The 24,114-nt window shown below is 39.6% G+C and overlaps 1 protein-coding gene across 1 annotated transcript in view; it reads left to right on the top strand.

Moving 5' to 3' along the window:
• Positions 1–722: 722 nt before the first annotated feature.
• The window catches only part of slc16a10 (solute carrier family 16 member 10), a 30,700-nt gene continuing 7,308 nt past the window's right edge, over positions 723–24,114 (top strand). Inside the window, exons 1-3 of the mRNA XM_086018064.1 lie at positions 723–1,227; positions 17,539–17,683; positions 22,835–23,258. Coding sequence (XP_085874190.1) covers positions 909–1,227; positions 17,539–17,683; positions 22,835–23,258 — 888 coding nt within the window. The 5' untranslated portion in view covers positions 723–908. The remainder of the gene's footprint in view (positions 1,228–17,538; positions 17,684–22,834; positions 23,259–24,114) is intronic.

Raw genomic sequence — 24,114 nt, 5'->3', positions numbered from 1 at the left:
GCTGTTACTTTTTCTTCTAAAAAAACATGTTCCATTTACTTGTCATCTTTTCTAAATAAACATATTTAAAAAAAAAAAGATCAGTTTTTTTGTACCGAAAATATACCGAACCGAAGTTTCCAAGAAACCGAACCCAACCGAAATGTGATTTAGCCTACCGTCACACCCCTAATCATTACTTCCACACCATAGCAAGCAAACAACGTGGTCGAGAAGTCATTGTTTATTTTACCATGCATAGCCATGGTTTCATGAAATAAAATTCACTTGTGTTATTCTACTCTGGCCCCCCCACTGAAAAATTTCTAGCTACGCCCCTGTCCAAGGTTCTGCATCAACGCCTCATTACAAACAATACAATTAAAAAAGGAGCATAAATTATTGTATTTTTACGGTAAACAACTTTACATAACAAAAACAAATCTGTAAATACAAATATATAACCAATTTAAAAAAAACAATTGTACAAACATTTTTTGCCTTTTTTTTTAAATGACCTACAAGCTGGTCCATCTTTTCGTTTGAAAAAAATATCAAACGTGGCATAGTAGTAATTACAACGTCATGTGTGACTTAACAATCACTGATTGATTGTGTGAGGCTGTAACTTGACGACACCACAAGTCGCTCATACGTCACGCGTAGACGTCTTTGTCCAATCAGCGTAGGATGCCCCGAAGCCCCTCCCCGCCGTGCTTGCTATTTATAATATTGCCACAGCAGCTTCTTGACAGTTGCAATAGATGCGAAAATATCCTGACCGCAGCAGCTGCAGCTTCACCGCGGATGCTGTGCCCTCCCACGTACACACCTGAAAGACACTCTTCATCCCACCACGAGCCGGAGACACATCTTGAATTTCCTCTTGCTCTTAATTTAACTTGAATCCAAAAGTTGACACGCAAACAATGGCAGAAGGGACTATCGTCACAGATGGTGATGCGGCGACCAAGGTCCGTGTCCCGGCCGGCGCGACGGTCGAGGAGAAACAAGCCAAACGGCAGCCGAAGAAGAGAGAGAACGGGGACAACCAGGTGACCGTCCCCGAGCAAAGCGCGGAATGCACGTTCGCCCACCCGGAGGGCGGCTGGGGATGGCTGGTCATGCTCGCTGCTATGTGGTGCAATGGCTCGGTGTTCGGGATCCAGAATGCCTTTGGTATCCTCTTCCTCTCCCTACTACGGGAGTTTGGTTCCGAGGACGATGAAGACCTCCGCTTCAGGACAGGTGAGCAGCCACGGCAACGGGAGAGAGCGAGAGAGAGAGAGAGAGAGAGAGAGAGAAACAAAAAACAATGACGCACAGATAGTGGTCGCATTTCACACCTGTAGTCCTCAATGCATGTATTTTTAATTTGAATGAATGTGGTTTTGTCGTGAGGACTAAACATTTAAGGAATCCTTGACTAGCCGTTTAAGTAACACCGCGGCCATGTTGCGTTTAGGACCAACGATAAACAAAGTGTAATGAATGAAATGTTGATCTCTACAAAGTTAACTGTGCAAACACGAGTGCTGCAGCAAGAAGTTAGCTAACGGTGACTAGCCAGTAGGACATGTGGTGGTTGGTTTCCTGGTGGGAGGCAGAGTGTGCCTTACATTTAACAGCGTGACATTGACATGAACGCTCCACATTAATGGGACTTTAATGTCGTGTTTTTTGTCAGCCCGTGGTTGCGTGGTCTTGGTGACACGTTGCTACGTGTGACATCCATCAAATACGCAGCCATAAACCTCTGCAAATGGAATACAAGTGACCACATTCTCCATTAGGTGGTTGTCAGGTATAGTTTATCCACAGGCATTCATATTTGAATCTTTTTATTTGCGTTTGATTCCGTTTTTTTACACCTCACCACAATACTTGGGATTGTTGGCTTTAGTGGTGGGAGTTTGACTTGTAATTCAGTGACATGAAACTAGAACAGGTCCTTTCAGTGCGTGAATGTTTATTAATTAATTCAAGGTGTGTATTTGCTCAATAATTCAGTCAGTTAAACGCAAATTGCAGTACTTACAAGCCAAATGCTTGTTCTCATCACTTTGAAGAGGGCCTCAGGCAATGATGTGGCTGTCATGTTATTTGGATCAAAAGCCCGACAGTTTTCTCTTTGATATTGAATTTGTAATGAAGGGGGAAGCTTTACGACAATTCACATTGACCTCACAGGTTCTTCCGGGTAGTAAAAGCCAAAGTGTTCTCTGATAGCATCACTAATAAACAAGCCGTTCATGTCATTCGAGCAAGGCAGATTGATTGAGAAAACAGAGTAAATGGCTTGCCTCATCTTTACAAGGGAACATGTCTCTGATTAGCTAGCCGTCTTTACCGCCGTGATTTAAATATGTGAAGTGTGTGTCAAAAAGATGCTGTGTGAGGTAACCTGTTTGCAAGGGAGACACAATATCAGTCATAATTTCCATTCACCAGGCAAGTAGTTCATTCAAAAGTAGACTTGGTGGAAGTTTAGATGTAAACATGATCATTGATGGATTGGCTAATTCACGAATGGGATGGATGGCACTGAAATGCTTCAGCCATATGGTCACTGTACCTGAAGATTAACATACCATAATTTGTAAATGTGTGGTATTTTTGGTGACTTCTGCTGTCTTACTTATATATTTGGTTATGGTAGATGATCTAGTTCCCTCCCTATTTTTTCCATTGACATTTGATCGCATCCATCCATTTTCTGCATTGCTTATCCTCAGTTAGGTGGAGTCTATCCCAGTTGATTCACATCTAAGGATAATTTAGAGTCTTTAATTAACATAACACAAAAACCATGAAAGCATGGGGATTACAAGCAAACACCACACAGGAAGCTTCACACTCCACAACATCAGAACTGTAAAGGCGGATGTGCTAACCACTCTCACACTGGTCAGGGATAGATCTGCCATCAGGTGCCTATTTCAATTTTTTACAAACATTTCTGAATTCCCCAGTTTCACCCCATCCCACCTCCAGGCGTTGAACCTTGCTTGTTTTGACCAAACAATCAAAAGATAGAACAATGCAGGACCATCTCGCTGGCCTTGGGAGGATGAGTTTGAACAATCCCATTGTTTATAGTTGAAGTTACGTCTTTAGCACTACTGATTCTGAAGTACGTGGGCAGATTAGCTTGACATGGCTGAAATCTGATAGGATTTATGTCCTAAAAAAAAAAAAAAGCCTCCCAAATGGATGGATGGATGGATAGATGGATAGCTTAACAGAACCAACACTTGTACACCGTCACTCACATTGCTAATGCCTAACATCTCTGACTAGCGTGACACCAAAATATTGGACACTGTCGTAGTAAACTTGGTTCCTGATTTATTGAGAGCTCAAACAGCAGGTGCTAATTTGCATGTTGACGACAACAAATTGCATGTGTTGCGTGTGATCTCAAGCCTTATTTGGACAAACTCTGCTTCTGCTACCCTAGGTGGTGTTGATGCTCCTTTGTGCTTTTTTAGCAGTGCCGGTTCAGCAAGGCTACTTGCTAACTGTTCAGCAAGAGGTTAGCATGACACATTGTCCTGATGCCATTAACTCATAATTGTGGGACTGTTCTAAATTTTGCACAAAGGAGATGGAGAAATATCTTTATGCTTGTTGTTGTGGCATTTCCTCCCCCTTTCATCAAAACAAAGTAAATAGAGCGAGTAGCACAGGAGACAAATCTTAAACACACACATACAGAAATTCACAAATGTGGTTAAAACAAACTTCAGGGTGCAAACTCCTGGAATACAAGGTCATACTCACTGTCAGATCATGTTGCTCTGATGTCATCTTTTATACCGCTTACACCAAGGTGACGTGCAGTATCTGCCTAGGGCGATGTGTTAAGATGTATTTACTAGCTTTGGTCCTTAATGTATTTACATACATCATTGATTTCTATTAAAAAGACGCTACTGTTTTAGGAAATACGGAAGGTTACTTAAATTGCAATACCACTCGCTGTTCTACTGGCTCTCCGCATTATTTGTACGACACGTCTGTACATGTGCATTTATTTAACTGTAGTGGTGGTAATGTTAATTCATTTTAGCTGTAACCGACTGGAATTGTTAGCGAATTCACACTTTTGCCACTACAGTGCTTGAGTGCACATGCGGTGCTTTTTCCCCCAATGGCCAGAGTTCACCAGCGCTCTGTCATAATGATTGGTGTCTTCCCTCAAGTTGAGCTGAGACAAAGGGAATGTGGGAATGTGGAAAGTTGGACTTAAAACCCTCCCTTATGTAACTCACCAAGGCGTTCAAAACCTTTCCATGTACTGAAAGCTCGAGGAACAGCTGTTTGACGTGTACGGTCTTAACAGAATCCAATCCAAACGTTTTATTGTAAAAAAGAAGGGCATTCTGTTGTCATCTGCAGTGACGTAAAACTATGCTGCTTCATACTTAGAAACTATATATTTAATATTTGGTTACCTTATTCAGCTCCATGCTGCATGTTTTACTTGCCACCTCACAATGAAATTAACATAATTGGTTAATTTAATACCTCTTTGACAGGTTAATTTAATACCTCTTTGACAGTGTTGATTAAACAAATTGTCGTGCTCAAAAAGCTCTCAAAATGTTGTAAATAAATTGCCACTGCGGCCATACATTTCACTCAGACTGAAATAATTAATATATGCATCCGGTTGACAAATGACGTGCCAGTTAAATTGTTCTTATTTCCCTTGAAACCAGGAAATTGACTAACAGATCTTTTTCATTGCCTATAATGATATTTTGAACCTTAAATATGCCACAAACTATAATCCCAAAACACTTTTCAACTCATGTTAAAACATGAAAAATACACGGCGTACAGATTATTGGATTTTGGGTGGGGATGAAAGCAGTGTAAGCGTGGATTTATATTGTACAGAAGTGTGGAACTGCCAATGTGGAGTAAACATTTTTATTTGAATGTTTGAATGTGCCGCAGGAAATTATCCAATGTCAATTATTTTGACAAAACATTAAAACAATTTTGTCAATTTATTCATGCCAACCGCATATAGTAACAGGAAAAACAATCAATTGTTCTTCTACTAGATGACTGAAAGTATATATAATGACTCTGTATAGCCACTTTTTGTGAATCGTTTTGCTAAGTGGTGTTCCGTGAAATTTTTTCCTATGTGATATATGTGCCTTGACTCAATAAACGTTGAGAAACACTGCTCTATTACTTCTGCTAACAACATAGGTTGAACTTAGCCCTGTGTTGCTCTAGAAAGATCTTAGAATAGTTGTGACTTATCATTTTACCATACATACTTCACACAAATTACTATTTCCTATTAGCCACGACTTTGGTATCATCTCGTGACATCTTGAGGTTACCAGAAAGAGAACATATAGTAAATCCGCAGAGCCGGTGAGAGCTGCTTTCCTTTTAGATGTTGGCATCAAACTCTTTAGAATATTAGCATTCTACATCTCTCAGTAGGCTTTTGCACTTTGGCACAAGTCCATTGAGGCTCTGGAAGATGTTCAAAAATGAACATTATAGGTCCACGTATGCAGGTTCTTAGCAGGCTTTGTGTTAGCATGCTAGCTTTTACCATGGTAAGAATTTCAAGAATTAGTTGGTGACCGAAGTTAAAATAGAGCTATAGCACCAGCCTGGCTGCTAATACATCTCTCACAAATGCTGGGTTAGCAACATTTGAAATTTCCACAGGGATGGTTCTACTTTCAAATATTCCATTTAAATCATTGCCATGATGATCCTTGCTGATTGGCTGGGAGAAAAATCACATGGCTCTGCTGCCGCCATTCGCGTGGTGTCCATTTGGATGGTGCCAAAATACTGTAAATGAGATTCACATTTGAATGGGTAACTCAAAAGCTTTACACTTAGTTTTGGCAACAAGCTTGATGTAAAAACATCATGACTACAATGTTTATTTTTCCACTATTTATTCTCACGGTTTAAGATGGGGATACACTGCTGTTAATCAAGTCTACATTTGAATCAGGGCTGAGTTCAGTCATATGTACGTGTCTTCTCCCTGATTTTTGTCTTTACTTGTACCTTGCTGACCCATTTGGGAGGCCAGCTGGGTTTAATGTCCTTGTTGACATACTGATGGACCGGTGTGTTTGATCAAAAATAATAGGTCACTTTGCTCCGTGTTTCTTCAAAAGTTCTACAAATGTGAGCTAGTCCTCTTGCTATTCATTTATCATTGGAAGTTAAACTATCATTTTCAGTTTTGGTCTCATTAAAAATGGACTGAACAAAGTTGAGAGATGGACTTTTGTTGGAAAGAAACAAAAACAGTCTTATAGTCAGTGTCCTTGTCATTGTTCTGGCTGTTTATACTTTTAAACTTTTTCTAGTCAGGGTCTCAGATTTTAGGAACGTGACTGAAGACCAAAACAATAAACGATCAATGAATCAAGTAAGTTAAGCTACGGATCAACGGCACGTACAGACCGAAGCACTTAAAAAGTCACGGACAAAGGACGGACCGGCAAAAAAGGGTAAAGTGCCCATCTCTGGTAAGAACTAACAGTCATTTAGGTCAATCTGATGTAGAAAAACACTGTAAAGCCGTTAAAGTCGCTCAATAGTCCCCCCGCCCCCTCATTTTCTTTGGTTTGTCATCAGACATTATTTATACCCTATGCTGGCCAGGCTTTGCATTCCTCAGTCATGTTGCCATAAGATAAATTGCTTATGTCTTTGTAGCATGACAAGTTCTCTTTGTCATGGCTATATTGTTGGCTCCCGGGGATCTGTGTTGCAGCTCAAGTCCCAAGTTATTTACCCCAATTCATAATATTTTTCACCGGAGAAGTATCAGGTCTGATTAGCAAGGTCTTTTCTTAAATCAACTGCGTATCTGTTAAAGAGTCATTATACAATCTTTTATTTTGCTTTGTCTTTATGTTGTTGTCTTCAGCCTGGGTGGCGTTGCAAATAAGAACCTGTTCTCAGTTTCCTTACCCAATAAATAATGGTTAAATAAATGAAAATAAAAACTTCAGATCTCCAGATCTTGAAATGTGCTGTTGGCTCCTTCAAGGAGGTTTGAGGGTACACTTGATACAGACAGTTCCAAGGGTGAAAGGCTGAGTGAGGCCCTGCTGCTCTCTCGAAGATCCTGTTGAGAGCCCATATAGAGCTAAACATCATAAATCCTCCCAAGGACATTTTCATCCTCTGACATTGGTATTTCCGTCTCACTGAGAGTACATATCTGAAACGACAGAGATAAAAATACATAACTGTTAGATTTTTGCTCCGACTAGAACTGCAATTTAGGGCTGCAACTAACTATTATTTTGATAATCGATGAATCTGTAGATTATTTTGTCGATTCATTAATGAATCTGCTAAAAAAAAAAAGTTTTCATTTCCATCCTTTTGCTCAAAAACAGGACATGATTTCAAATTAACAGTCACAAGAGACTAAAATGTCAATGAAATGTTGGTCATATATTAGTCTGCTTTCTGGCTACTATTGAGGTGCCCTTGAGCCAGCCACTGTCCCCACACCCAAATCACTTGTTTTCAATGTTGAGGTTGGGATTAGGGTTAGGAGAAGAAAAAAAATCACAACTCACCCCAACTTTACTCCCTCGCCATTTGTTAGAATAGTATCATAAAATGTTAATACTAAATATATTATGATATGTTTTTTATTTATTTAATTTTATATACTATATATATATATTTTATACTATACGAATATTAAAATAATACATTGCCTGTAGAATTCATAAAGCTTTTATGATGGCAGCGGTTAATTTGACTCAGGAATTGATTGATTTATTCAATAACTACAACACCACTTTTTAGATGGTCCTGATGTTTAAGAATGACTGAGTTTTAAATTACACTGCACGTAGTCTGTTTTGAAATAGGAACTACCCACCATATCCTTAGGACATGACCTCATATGTCTTTCCACTCTTGATCTGAAGACAGCAGTTTCCTCTGCTGGAACCCTTCATTCTGCTGTTGCCACATACACCTCAGTACAAATTAACCGTAATTATACTTGTATATGTTCTTACATCCTCCGTGTGTCAGGTTATACCGTATGTTTAAAGTTGAAGCCAACCCCGCAAAATTCTTTTCAATATGTTCTATGCGCCTTCACTAGTCTAAAGATGGCATTCTGATTAATATTACGTTTGTAGAATATGAGTTAAGAAGTAAAATCCACCTGTTTTTAGCCATCTCAGGGGCGGCCATGTTGTCACCTTCTGTCGACTAAAAATGACATCACAGTTGCTCAGGGCTCAGGTAACGACCAATGACGGCTCACCTGGTTTCTGAAGTTGAGCCATGATTGGTCATTAGCTGAGCCCTGCGCAGCTGTGTTGTCATTTTAAGTCGACAGTGGCAAAATGGCCGCCCCCTGAGCCCTGAGATGGCTAGATTTTGCTGCTTAACTCGTATTCCACAAACACAATATTTATCAGAATGCCGTGTTTGAACTAGTGTGCTTGCATAGAACATATTCTTGAAAAGACATTTTTTGGGTTGACTTCCTAAATGAAAGTGTGGGGATTACCTAAACATTAATAGGATAGCACATACAATACTGTAACAGTCAAGACCGGTAACCACCAAAATGTCGAATGCATTTTTAGTTTTGTGACTTGATTGTATTGTCATGTGGCATCTTCCAAACCGCTTATCCTGTACAGGGTCGCGGGGAGGTGCTGGAGCCTATCCCAGCCGTCAACGGGCGAAGGCAGACTACACCCCGAACTGGTCGCCAGCCAGTCGCGGGGCACCCACAGACACCGTCACTGAGCGGGAATCGATCCCACGCTGCCCGCACACAACTCGGTCGCATGTACCACTACACTATCAGTGACTGATTGTATTGTATTGTATTAATGGAAATTTAAATAGCAAGCTCATCAGTGTCTTCTCTCATTGTGCCAAAGCTATGCTCACAAAAGTGGAAATCCTAATCAACCAATGGCAATGGTTTGCACTGGGGCGGAGTGGTTTCAGCCCATACATGCGCCTGACCAGGGTCAAGGTCAGAAGCCTTCGTAGCCATGTGGTGGACTCCAGTTCGCCCCCTGTAGCTATTAGTGAGCTGCTTTCGATAAATCAGCCTGACTTGACGAAAGCCAAAGACCTTTGGACCGGAATGAGACCTGGCGGTCGCACTGAGTAATTTTCAGCAACTCGTACTGATGTGATTTATTGACAGTCATAATAAGTACTGTACACAAAGTCAAATACTTCTTTTTTGCACTTATTTTAGCATTACCTTGGCTTCCAAGCTGGAGTGTTGTTGCTGAACGTGAAATTGGCACGTTGACTGGACTAAGACGTTGAAAATATTATTTCAGTATCACCACCTCTGTTATGCTGTGTGTGAGGCAGCCAGGATGTTTTTGGAAGATCGCCTGATCAGGCAACGGACTGAACTTGGCTTAACAGAGACATACAGTACTTGCCTGGACTTTGACCTCCCTCGGCCAACGTACAGTATAGGCATTTGAGTGGTGCTTTTATACAGTACACTACAGTACTAGCTCGAAATATAAACCAAATCCAGATTCAAGGAAATTGAAATGACCTTTTAAAATGGGACTTGGAAAGGTGAGGTTTTTTTTTTACATTTGTTTGTTTTAAATACAATTTACTGTTGCGTTGATAGCTTCATCTGTGAATGCTGGCTTTCAAGCATTGTAGGTAAAAAAAAGCAACAACACAAAATATACACAAACTACACTTGATAATACATTGGCAAAGTTTACAGAGTACCTGGTTTTCTGAGTACTTTTGTACATGGAGTGCTACAGTATCATAAGAGCGAAAATAGAAGTATAAATACGCAATGGATATGAAATATGAGGTTTTTATGACACACAAAAAAATTAGGCAGAGATTAATCATTTCAAAACTTTTGTCCTTCATTACTGGAACCTATATCCCATACAACTCAAATGAATTAAAAAATGAAATTATTGTAAGTGGGTAGGTAAAAATAACTGAGATAATGTGGTCGCACAAATGTGTCCGCCATTTTATAACGGGGGATGTGCTCAGAATCAACCAATCGCATTCCTGCCATCATTTAAAGTACCCCAAATAAAATTCTGATGTTTGTAGAGTTGTTTTCTGTCCACTTTGAATAGCTAAATGTGGGGAAATAATGGGCCCTTTTCCTTAAAACAATTAGACTCTTTAAACGTGTTAAAATGTTTAAGGTTCACAAGCTGTACTATTCTTTGGGACTCTACCAGCTGGTCAGCTCAGCCATTCTAGATTAAAAAAAAAAAAAGAGAAAAAAAAGTATCAAACGTTGTGGTTAATGATTGACAAAGTGCTTGCACTATGTTTCTGTGAAGGCTGTTGAGAGATAAAGCACAGAGAAGGTAAACATGTTTGAGGCAGACCACCGCTTCAGTGCCTACAGGAGGGCCAATTACTTTGCCTCATGCGCATGACACAAATCATGAGGCCACAACCCAAGAGATGGGAGAACTTTTCCGCAAATGGCACCGAAGGCTCTGTTTTCAGGCAACGGATCGATTGTCAGCCAGACAGAAACGCAATAGGAATTATCTCTGCTTTTGGCAGTGAATCAAACGAACTGGTTGAGCCACATGATGGGATTTTAAGATAAACGTCAAGATAGAGAGTATAACATGGTATTAGCTTTAAAGAGGAAGACAAGCCAAACAAATTTTTTTCAATACTATGTTCAGGGCAGGCCCACTAGTTGAAACAGGGCATTCTGATAAATATTGCGTTTGTGGAATAAGTGTTAATCCACTCGTTTTTAGCCATCTCTGGGGGCGGCCGTTTTTGTCTTTTGTCGACTGAAAATGACATCACAACTGCTCACGGCGATCAATCACAGCTCGGATACAGAAAACAGGTCAGCCGTTATTGGTCGTTGTGAGCAGTTGTGATGTCATTTTCAGTCGACAGAAGACAAAATGGCCGCCCCCAGAGATGGCTAAAAACGAGTGCATTTTGCTGCTTAATTTATATTCCACAAACGCAAAATTAATCAGAATGCCGTGTTTCAACTAGTGGGCCTGCCCTGAACATATTGTTGAAAAAAATATGTTTGGGTTGACTTCCGCTTTGATAAAGCTGGAAAAACACCACTGAACAAAATGTAAATGAAGAACAATGAAAACAATATGGTAATCTAATTTACTGTATAAAAGCAGTCAATATAAAAACTTCCTGCAAAGTGAGTTCAGAAAATTGTCAGGGGTCAACACTATAACTTTTGCACTGGTAGCAGCGCACAAGATTTGGTAGCATGCTTTTGGGGAGGTCCAACATGATCGTATTTGCTGCTGTATAGTTGTCTTAGCACAGCATTGTTTTGTATTATGTAAAGATTGACAGAGACTAGATATGATACTTGCGAAATATTTTATTGTAACAAGAAGTTTGTCTGCAGCAAGCAGTGGCTGACAAAACGGGTCAATTGTTTTGTTCAATTTGAAAAGAAAACTGAACAGATCAGTGCCTGTTTTCCCCGCACACAATGAAAAATTGCCCGCATCTGCGAGCATTTTGCCCACATTCTCTAGCCTTTTTTTGTTTCTCATGCTGAAAACTTGCTAAGAAAGAACTTTGTAGTACTCAACTGGGAAAATATAGGGTTAAAATGATTTTCAGCATTTCAGTTCTCCCGATTTTGTTGTTGTTGGGAGGGGTCGTGGCTAAAGCAGCGCGTTGTTATGCACTTGTTCATCCTGCATGAGTCGCACTTCCCACAGTTTCTTAGTTTGAATTATTTGCTGCTTTTCAACCACTTTCATTTAAAAAAAAAAAAAAAAACTGTTTAATTGAACACATAAATCCAAAATAAGGTGCCAATCACAGAATCTCAAGGTACTGCTTACGCCAAAGCTCAAAATGAGTTCATTGTGATACTATTCAAAAGGCCATCACCAAAAAAAACGTAAATAGTCATTTTAGTACTTTTTTAAACATTTACAGCACTTGTAATATCTGCATCTTCCAGGATTTTAAAAATCAAAAGGTTGGGTCGTTTTAAAACCAGCCTGCATTCTAGTGCATTACAACACAATGAGAAGGTATGAAATGGACTACTTTTTTTTCCCCCAAACATTTAAGTAAAGAGGTTGCACGCTAACCCCCCAATCATAGACGTACACAAGCCTCAAACCCAACCCCCGCCCGTTCCCTATCACACAGGCCACAGCACTCCCATTTAACGTTTCACATATGGACATTTAGCAGCCAGAAAAAATACCAAGTGTGCATGTTTATCTGCTTTTTCAACTTTTTTTGCACACACACTTCTGCTTGCAGGTTTTCTTCCTGCTTTGTGAGGCCAAAAATCACATGAGAGCAACCTATTGGAACGTGCGTTGTAAGAAAATGTAGTGCTCTTACTTCCCTCCACTATGGCCTCCAACGAAACGGGCCACCCTTAAAAACTACTGCTCCTGTAAGCATTCAGTGCAAGAAAAGGTTGCCGATCGATATGGTCCATTAAATGCCAGATGTGTCTCTGTAACATGGTGAGGCCAGTATGGGGGAAATGATGGCGTCTTTGTTATTTTGGAGCAACTGCTGGTTGTTAATCCGTGAGAAACTGCACAATAAAATATCACTTTCTCAAAGGGTAGACCTTAAAAGTAAGAATAGAAAACGAGAGAATTAACCCAAAAAAAAGTTAATAATAAGGTACAGTCTATGATTTCTATTTTTCTTTGTTGCAAACATCTGTTCTCCGTCTTGTTGTCTGGATCCACTTAACACTCGGAAAGTGGAATTGTGTTGTAGAAAATGCAGAAACTGATCAGGCAGTTTGGTTTAGGTGTAAAACAAGCCGTTTTATTTTAACTGGCAAATACCCACTTGGCATGTGCACATTTAAAATACTAAAAGTTTGGCTCGATTTTGACTTGTGACTTGTTTACTTTCATGGTGGAACTAGCTTTGATGACAGTTGGCCTTCACACTCGTCCTGGTCTACCTCCTACCCTGCTAGATTCCTTTTTAAAAACGGAAGAAAGAAAATCCCAACTGTAAGAAGTGACTTTTTTTCTTTTTCAGCTGACTGCTCAAAAACAAGATGCAATATTTGCTAGACAGGATGTTAACCAATTGCATGCTTTGTAGTTTTTGGAAAGAAAAAAAGAACACTTGAGGGTAAATATGAGGGACCACAAGGTTATTGCAATCTAAGGAAGAATGTATAGGCTTCAGGAGCCCAATAACACTGTTTCATATTTATAAATAACTGTGTTGTGAAATTATGTCTGTGTGAGACATCAAACTGACTTTTAAAATCGAAAATTGTTCAAAATCGTATGATTCGCTGTCTTCGTGATACAAATGGATTCAACCTTGGTTTACAGATTTCAGGACTATTCTACGCCAGGAGCCGAGCTGTATATTTGTGCACGCAGGATAAAAAAGGTCTTTCACACCCAGCCAATATGAGCCAATTAATGCCCGCCCATTAGTTTTTCCATTGACTTTAGTTAATAGATACCTCAGCAAGCAGATGCTCGCAACAACTGTGAATTGAATCACACAGTGAAGCGAAGTCATGAGGGAATCATGGGATCCTTTTTGTGCTTTGCAAGCATAGCCTGATGTATTGTTTTCAGTACGCGATTCCCACAACAAAGATGCATGTGAAGAAATCTTAGTTGAACTCAAATCAGTAAAACGAATAACTGCATGTTTTATTTGTGTTAAAAAGGTTTATTGGCGTGATAGCTCCTCAGTGGCATGATACAATATTGACCGGTCATCTCTTCGGGGTGCTGGGAGAGGTTCCAGCCCCACATTCCCCCTAACTGAATAAATGTTATAAGAAATAGCTGGATGGCTAGTGTAAAATCTTTTCAGAAAGATCTATCGAAAGTTGTACAAAGGCCGCCTAGCTCTTCTCGATATAGCACTTTATCTACAGCATTGGGTTTTCTTATATACTAAAGGTTTTTCTCTCTCGCTTTTTGTTGTTGTTGTTATACCATTACAGGTACCCTTCTGTGATAAAGGTGTCGACCATGGTACGGAACTTAGTACTAGCATTTCTATCCTGTTTGCTAAGTATAGTATGGCTAAGCAAGAAGTCTTAATTTAAAAAAAAAAAAAAAAGGGGAATTAAGGTTATCCTTAGAGGTTACACTGCATACTTTATGTATGCATCACAACTACTTACTCTTTCTTACAATTGTAGATTTTTATTTTTTTTATTTTTTATTTTTTTTCCCTGTTTAGCCGTTGTGGGGTGACTGGGTTCAGAGCTGAAGGGCTGCCAGTAATTTGAACAGTACGACTTAAGCCAACTGCCTTGTCTGTTAACCAGATAAGCAGGGCTCAGGATGAATGGTGGATGTCATTTGGACAGAGGGAATTCTTTTCAATTTAGAATTCCACTTTGTCTCAAGGGTTTTTGCAGGAGTAAAAGCAGGACAAACAATAACAGCAATTTCCTGTTGTCTTTCATGGAGTATTTATATTTATTACATTATATAGCTTAAAGAAAGATGTTATCCCCGCATGAGACATGTATCCCATTCATTTTGACTCAACTTGACTGCAGCAAAAGGCAAAATGGGGGTTATGCACACAGTTTGTACAGGTTTAGGCTGATGGATTACTGTGTGCATTTAGTCTAAGATTTCTGACCATTGTATTTGTTGTCTCGTACCTTTGTTACCTATGGAAACAAATTCTTTCAATCCATAACTTTTTATACAAGTGACTGGCTCATTTACTTTCATACCCTATACACACCACATACATCTCATAATATAATTGGCATAAGAGACCAAGGTGACTCAATGCCTCATTAATCATAGGGACATATCTGCAGGGTTTGTGGTGAGAATCAGGGGTCGAGGGCAAAGTTGCATTGATGTACTCCTTTAATTGCTTTATTATGGCTACATTGCAACGAGTTTATTTTCCTGTTATATACTCAGTCATCCTCATTTTATTTGACTTTACAGTCAATTGTACCCTTATGTGATGGCGCCATAGGAAAAAAATATATAAAAAGCCAAAAATGAAAGCAAAACATTTGTGGAATTAATCTTTTAACTCTCACTGAGCAGAAGTTTTTGTACAACTTTGGTTACATGTTTGTTCCCTACTATGTGGCGATTCCACTGTTGTTTTAAGTCACAAATTCCAATCAATGGAAAACAATAAACACTTTGACTGTCAAACAGTGTCCAGTAAATGTAGTTTATTGTAAATTGACTGTTATAAACGCCAACACTAGGTTAGCTAGCCAGGGATTAAGTTGCTTTTTATTTGTCACCAAAGACTACAAGTACCACTGCAGTCAATGTGTGATGACATTTTTAAATCTGTCATTTTCATCTTCAATATGAAGAGATTCCTCCTTTCAGCCCATTTTCCATATGAGTGTGTGACTACTTCATCTAGTGATAACACAGTAACCTGACACACTGCTCTCCTGTTACTCACGTAAAAATCAGACAGGCCAACACATTCTGACTAAAGCTGCTCCTTTTTTCTCCCCCTCGCAGGTTTCCTCTGACCTAGCCTCAGATTTAAGGAAAACATGTTTTTTTTTTTTCTCTCTCTCACTCCCTTGTGCATGTGCAAGCCTGTACATGTCACAAGTTGAGCCATTCTAACACCTCTGTTGTCATATGGTACATCATTTCATGAAATCAGTGGGCACTGAAAAGTGTTCCAGGCAAACTATGCTTTGCAATTGTCCGTGTTTGTTTTTTTGCCACCGTTTCATGTTTCTCCCCACTCCATCTATTGTTGTCACTTAAAGGCCACTATATCATAACGCAATGATCAGGTAAACTCAGAAAGTGTCAGAACATGTTTGGCATGACCTTGTGGAACTAAAGAGTTCTTTGTCCACAGCCGCACAAGATGGCAGAATTTTATGCACAAACGTGCTGACCAAGCATTAAAAAAAGAGAAGTGACTCTTTCCTGTATTTTTACTTGCGTTCACAGTTTTAAACGCAAGGGAGGTTGGACTAAAGACACTGGCAAATAACTGTTCTTCCTATGTAAACATTCTAGGAATCGCAGGTATTTGTATTCTTAGAAAACACATAACTAATCCGTATTCTGGTGTTAACAGACTGCTCCCACCCTTACAACACCTCCGGTGCAGCATTTCACTCTTGTATGCAAGAGAAAATTAGAGTGTGAATGTGAAAATTATTTAACATCTGTCTTACCAGAGACTATGAATTGTGACAATCTTTCTGGCAAACTACACACATTCCCAGAAGAAATCAGCAGCGAGTAGCAAAAATACAGTCATAATAATAATAGAATAAAACCAGAATTTTCACTTATGTGTACTTTGACTTCTTGATTTAGATTTGTTATTTTCACTTTTACTGCATTACTGTCACTCACTCTTGTCTTGAGGCTAGCACATGCCAACTTTACATGATGGCTAACTTCACTCTTAAGTCAACACGCAGATCTTTGACTACTCCACGGAAGTAAACTAAATAAATGAAATAAAATTACAAAATTACAACCCCTCACTTTTTTAAGCACATATGATACTTCCATCTGTCCATTATATCAGAAAATTACTTTTGACACTCAAGTAAAGCAAATGTCTGATACTTAAAAAGACTTTTACTCAATTAATATTCTATAAGTAAACTTAAAACAAAGTTATTTTCTGTTAAGATACTTGTACTTTTACTCAAGTAACAACAATTGAATGTTTTCCATGCAATGGCAGAAGGTGCAATCAACGTGTGTATCCACCTTTTGCCATTGATACAACAGAGTAGCTTATGTTCGACTAAACGGGCTCGGATTTCACACTAAGTATATTGGTTCAATAAAGGTTGGCAAAAACCGCTTTGGACTACAAAATAGTTGAGACGAATTCAATAGCACCTCTGCTGGTTGCAGCGTAGAAGTGCATTCTTTTGCCTCATTCCATTCAAGACACATTTTCCTAATCTCTTCACTTTTCAGTTTTTGTAGATTCAATGGCCGTGTTGTTCATATGGTGTACTTAACAAAAACTATCATGTCCCAGCTGGTCACATGGAGACATTACCAGTATGTCCGGTCTGTGACAGAGCATCCATCTATCTTGACCTTCTTTACCTGAAGTGGTGCTATTTTGGGAAATAGGTGTTTGCTTTAAATCACGCTCACATTCACGGCAACATTTCTACCGTGGGGTCGCATGGTATCTTCGTTGCATCTATATACTTAAGAATCAGGCCTTCGTCTTTTCCTGATCACTCCTTCCTGTTCCTAAGTGGGCCTTCCTGTTGGCTCGGTTGATAAATTTCCTTAAATGACGTTTTAAAATGTAAACAATCTGCCGTATGGTTGAATCACAATCAAGACATGTTGTAAATGGTAAATGACTTGGATTGTGTCTGTGTATTTGCAGTAATAGAGCAGATTGAAAGATACATTCCTCTAATACTGCATTACATTTTTGGGGGGAAGCAGGGGGGTCGTGTTTACCCGTTCACTGGATGTGAAAGGATATGTCTTTTATCAAACTTTCTCAATAACAAAGTTTCTCTCTCTCTCTCTCCGTGTCCTGCAGCGTGGGTTGGCTCCCTCTCCATGGGGATGATCTTCTTCTGCTCTCCAATTGTAAGCGTCTTCACAGATATTCTCGGATGCAGAGTTACTGCCATTGGGGGAGCAGCTGTCGGCTTGGTCGGCCTCCTGGCCAGCTCTTTTGTCACGTAAGGAAATTTATAACTTAACTGTCAAAATTTGAATATATAAAATTTCCAAGTTTTATTGGTGTTTGTCATCTGTGATTTACAGAGGTGGGAATTCCGTCTGACCGACAGACACCCGTTTTGCTGACGTTAGACGGGAAACTTTAAAAAATAGACTAAGTCTGTGTAATCATAACTAACCTGGTCCAGTTCCGTACGGACCTCACAGTCCATTATCGACGGACGCCGGTTTTGCTGAAGAGAGACGGAAACGTGACCCAGACTGCATTGACTTTATATGTACAGCAGGTGGCGATATGCACCAAAGAGAGAATCATTCGTTTCTCAGGCTGACCCTCCATTATCCAAACCGCTTATCTAAGAAGTAGTATAGTACAAGTTGCTTTAATACAGGGAGTTTTACAGAGTTCTTGAGTGGCGTTGGGAGGTTGTGAAACAGTATTTTTCAGGCCCACACTCCATTTCACAAGGTGGCAGTAATGCACCAAAAGTTGTTTTCCAAACGCAGACGATCGCGGGAGCTCTGAAATAAGTAACGGCAGTGAAAAAGACGCGCTTGTGGACTTTGAACTAGTTGAACATGATATATGGTTAAGATGTATGTTTCTAGACAATAATGATATCGACGGCTTTGTAACAGAATAGAGGATGGTAATAACCACTCGATTTAAAAAAAAATTAAAAATAGTGCTTCTCTTGCCCTGACACTTTATTTTTATATCTTCGATTGAAACTGTAAATAATAATAAACTCGAGCCAGTGTGAAAGCCACGTCTAAGCTCTCAAATTCTTTTGGAATTATGTTTCTGTCTGCTACAGGGGCTGAGATATCAATTATTTTGTAGGTGTTGATTTTCTGGGAGAGCCTCAGGTTTAAGACGGTGATTCTATAGTCACCCTTAGGTTTTGGGGAGATGTTGAGCCAGGCGCTTTAGGCCTTAATGGGTTAAAGTTGAAGTCAACCCTAAACTTTTCTTTGCAGGCCCACTAGTCTAAACATGGCATTTTGATTAATATTGCGGTTGTAGAATGAGTTAAGGAGCAACCCCCCCCCCCTTTTTTTTTTTTAGCCAGCTCAGGGAGCGGCCATTCTGTCACTTCTGTTGACTGAAAATTACATCACCAGTAATCAGGCTCATATACAGAAAACAGATGAGCCGTGATTGGTCGTTACCTAAGCCCTAAGCAGCTCTGATGTCATTTTCATTCGACAGAAGTGACAAAATGGCCGCCCACTGAGATGGCAAAAAACGGGTGGATTTTGCTGGTTAACTTATTCCACAAACGCAAAATATTAATCAGAATGTCATGTTTAGACTGGTGAAGGCCCATAGAAGATATTATTACAAATATTTTTGGGGGGTTGACTTCCACTTTATGTCACACAAAACTTGGAGGAATACTTTCACGAATTCAGTGAGCACCAAGGGGAATGCCTTGGCCCTGTTTATTTTTTACATTTTTTTTTTTTATACACACTCTTGGCACAGCAACAGGGCTTTAGAGAAGAAGAAAAACACAGAAAGTTATATGTATGATAATATTGTCATTTTTTAAAGAGAAGTTAGGGCTTATGGTTTATCGGACCTAACCTAGTAGGAGACGACCCAGAACACCCCGGGCAGGCTGTCTCCCGCCTAGCCTAGTAACACCTTGGGACGAAGTGGCTGGGGGAGAGGCAAGACCGGGCTTTTCCTTCCCCGATTCCGGATAAGCGAAGGAAATGGATGTTATTTTTCCTGTTGGCCATTAAGAATGTTAAAATCTTTCAAAAAATTGCCTGCATAGTCCCACTGTGCATAGCATTGATTTGATTGATGTGTGCGATCACATGATCCTCTAAAGAAGAACATATGGTTGCGTGATTCATCCGCGGAGGAGAGGCAGCGTCTGTAGCACTCTGTTGTTAATCATATTTTGGAATGTCATACTTATGTACACACGAGTAAACACTCACACCAACATGTTGAAATATCTGATCCTCAGAAAGCAGCCTCTCCACCGCCTGCACTTCTTCAAACCTTTTAAGTGTCATAAATAAGTCATTAAACACTAAACTGCTTATCAAGAGACTGTTGAACCGCGTATAATAACTGATGTGAGGCTTGACTGTTGCCTTATGTACTGTAGCCGAAAGTGCAAGGTGCAGAATTTCCCGGTCATATAACTTCCCTATTGGGATTTGTTTACCCAATCAGAACTTTGGAACCACCCATGGGTGCCAATTTGTATGTGTACAGTACTGTTTTGGATTCAATCATACAAGACAGATTACATGTCTGCCACCTCATGCACTCGCCCTACTATCATGCAGGCTACGTTGGTTCAGTTCCCACTCACTGGCGGTGTGAATGTGTGAAGTCAGCTGGGATAGACTCCAGCTTCCTGTCACCCTGAACAGGATAAACTGCATAGACAATGGATGGATTGATCGGGTGGATGTCTCCTCATGGCAGTTATTTTGTGAAGCCGCTTTTAAGTTCACATGAGGCCAAAATATCTCTTTAATTGTTTGGAAAGTGTTCTATACTGGAACATAGGTGTAGTTTTGGACACCAGAGTCTTAAATGGGTATGCTCACATGGAATGCATAACTTGTTTCCTTGTGACAACTTGCAAAAGGTAAAACACGCTAATACCAAACGTGCCAATTTGTGTGACATTAACAAGTCTTAACCTTGGAGCGTTGACATGGCTCTACTTGCTATTTGCAAAAGTCAATAGACAAAAGGTTCTAAGTAGGGGATCAATCTAAATTTAATCATTATCTCGAGCTTGGCTTCTCACGAATAGATTTTTCTTAGATTATAATGTGCCGAATATTACCGTGTGTGAATGCTCTGTGTTACTTGCAAGAAAACTTGGCGTATGTTATTCTGCCTTCCCTAGCATGCTTTGTTTTTTTTATTGACATCCCATTTGACGTTAACTGTAAAACTTAACACACGACAAAAACAAGTACACGCATTGTGCATTTAAATATAACATGTATCGGTACTTCGTTTTCGGAATAATTAATGCTAACTGTGAATTGAAAATTGGGCTTAATGGGCTAGCAAAAATCTAGTAATATACAGACAAGTTGATATAATACTCACAGCCTGGTAATTCTTCCTGATCTGTAAAAAAGTTATATTAATAAAGTTCATACGCGACTTTCTTCTTCTAGGTATTTATTTTTACATATTTTATAGTAGCTCTTATCTTAACATATTATTATTTTACTTATTACTAATTTATTTTCTGTTTGTTCTTTTGACTTATATTTAAAGTTGAATTTTGGTAGTTGAATAAATTCCAAGTAATGAAATCAATGAGTAATCATTTTCGTTTAATTAATTGTTCATTAATCATTTATTTATCACTCAAAAATAATGTCGATTTGATATTTTTTTCCATAATCGCCCTGCCATATTTCTAAGTATGCCTAGCTAATAACTTATGTACTGTAAACTACTGGTGGTCAGTCGCTGCTTGAGCAGATTTGTCAACACGGTTAGCAAGAAATTACCAAAATTAAAAAAAACACTCAAGCTAATTGTTCACTTAACCTCGTGCTGCGCTGTCGGTCTGGACTAGTGCTGTGACACATTACTGTATATGTTGTAGTGTGGTTAAAAAAACAAAATATGACTTGTACCGTATATGCCTTTGTCATTTCGATTTTATTGTGTCGTTTTGTCAGACAAAAAAAGAAAGAACACAACACGTTCAACCGGTACTTTACCGAGTTAGGGACGGACGAAAAGCCACTTCCGTCCTTGCTTAGTCCGTCCTTTTTAAAAGACTTCTCGTCCTCCGTCCATCTGTCCACAAAATGGCCGTCCGTCCCATCCCTGGGACTGAATGCCCAGCTCTTGTTTTTACTACGCATTCTTCGCTTACACTCTCAAGGCATGACTAATCGGTGTAGAGTCTTGCCTGGAGAGTGCGGTGGATGGTAAATGTTGTGTTGGTTTGTTCACAAAGTAAATGGATTCAGTGTGCACGTGCGTCAAGAAAGTGAGTTTGTGAGTTTTAATGTGACAGTAATTTTAAACACACCTCGCTACACTCTCACTGTATGACCGAATATCTGCAGCAATGCTAGCTTCTGCTTTGCAGTTGAATTTTACATCACCTGCAAATACTCCTTTAGTACTTTGTTTTTGTTATGTTCATTTAAATTCTTTGCACTTCATGTCAGTTCCCTTGAAAACTGTGTGAACTCCCAGATATTTTGAACAATAGCTAATCGTCTACCACTGGATATTTGTGTTTTAATTTATATTAAACTTTTATTTATTCTGTTATCTTGTCTATACAAATTGTTTTATAAATAAATGAAGAAAATGTCATCCAATTCTTAAAATAATGGCTTAGATCATTTTTTATTTTACTTTATTTTTTCCAGAAAACACTAAAAACTGCACCAAATACTGAAAATGGCTGCCCCTTGAGAGGCTAAAAACGGGGAGATTTTGCTGTTCCACTCATATTCTAGAAACACAATATTAATCCGAATTCTGTGTTTGGACTAGTAGAGGCGCATCGAACATATTATTGTAAAATGTTTTGGGTTGACTTCTTCTCCTTTAATAATATGAATACTTTTACATGATTTGTTCAACTGAGGATGTAGGCTGAGATTTTAGCAGAGGCGGCCAGCATCCTAAGGAGATGATTAAGGCATTAAAAATAATTTGTCAAAAAATGAGATTTCGTTTTAAGGAAAAATATTATTAGGATATATATCGTTATCAGGATATAAAAATGACCTCTATTGGGTTATAAAATGTTGCCCTATAAGCACTACTTGGTTTGGACACTGCAATATATATACTGCGCGGTCCCCACTTTGCTGCAGTGGTCTCATATTTTGCTTACCCTCAATCTCTAATTTCTTCTCGAATAACGTTTACTGTGGCAAATAGCCAAATGCTGAGAAGTAAATACAGACAACCTTGGTTCTCTTCCAATGTTTGTCATTTGGCCTACCCGATGCATTTAATGGGGCATGCTTGTAGTTTCTGACTGTATTGTTTTGAAGTGCAACACAAACTGGCTGAAACCAAAGTTGAGCCCGGTCAATCAAATGTGCCGAGGAAAAATGTAATGATAAGGCTCCACATTAAAAAAAACTAACATGTATATCTTTCAATCCCAATGCAGGTCTTTAGGCCCCTTGTACTTCACCTATGGCATTGTGTTTTCCTGCGGCTGCTCCTTTGCCTACCAGCCCAGCCTGGTCATTCTGGGCCACTACTTCAAGAAGCGTCTTGGCTTGGTCAATGGCATTGTGACCGCCGGCAGCAGCGTCTTCACCATCACCCTCCCCTTTGTGCTGTCCAGCCTGCTGGACAAAGTGGGCCTGCACAACACCATGCGCATCCTCTGCATCTTCATGTTCGTGCTCATGTTGGCCGGCTTCACCTATAAGCCTCTGCTGCCTCCCAAGCCCCGAAGCACACGTGGTGGTTCTTCAGCCCTTAGCCAGATCTTCAACGTCAACATTTGGAAATCCATGGGATATCGCATATGGGCTTTCGGCATCCCGGCAGCCCTTTATGGCTACTTTGTGCCTTACGTTCATCTGGTAAGCAGATTTTTTTTTCTACTTGGACTATCTCCTCCTTTTACTACAGTAAATCAGTCACTTTTACCAAAATTCCCAAATTCTGCATGTTACCTTCTGCCAGTCATCATTACCTCTTTTTCTTCAGGCCTATATAGACCAGTAAATTACTGTCTGCGCATGTGTGAGATGTAATACTCCTCCATACCATCGGTGGCGGTAGTCACCATTCCTCACGGTTAGAAAAAGCCAACCGGAAAGCTATTGGTTGGGGGCGGATTATAAAAATGTAAACAATGCATTCAGCTATATTTTTTGCTCACGATGAACTCCCACGCGAATATAAATAAAATGTGATTGATTGATTGATTGAAGTAAACCATCACGTTATTGACACAGTATCGTCAGCTAAAAGCGTTTCAAGAATATGTTCCCAGCAGGCCCACTAGTTGAAACACGGCATTCTGATTGATTTTGCGTTTGTGGAATATAAATGAAGCAGCAAAATGCACTCCTTTTTGGCTATCTCTGGGGGCGGCCATTTTGTCTTCTGTCAACTGATAATGACATCACAACTGCTCACAACGACCAATCACGGCTGACCTGTTTTCCCAATCTGAGCCGTGATTGGTCCTAGCAGAAAAATGCACTCAATTTAGCCATCTGTGGGGGCGGCCATTTTGTCTTCTGTCAACTGAAAATGACAGGAAGACCCTAGAGCTGGTACTTGTATACAAATAGGCATCTGTGCTGATTTACCAAAGAATTGCCCATGCAAAAATGTGCGTAAACTTAATTGCTCAGCGAACAGATGTGCTTGTGATCTTCTAACAGGGCACACCCAAGATTCCGTCAGTCAAATATGCCGACTTGCTGC

The sequence above is a fragment of the Filicampus tigris genome, chromosome 20 (genome assembly GCF_054856515.1).
Source record: "Filicampus tigris isolate MCC_2025a chromosome 20, RoL_Ftig_1.0, whole genome shotgun sequence".
NCBI classification, from domain to species: Eukaryota; Metazoa; Chordata; class Actinopteri; order Syngnathiformes; family Syngnathidae; genus Filicampus; species Filicampus tigris.
The sequence above is the reverse complement of the archived record's forward strand: the minus strand, read 5'-3'. Positions and strand labels throughout refer to the sequence as shown.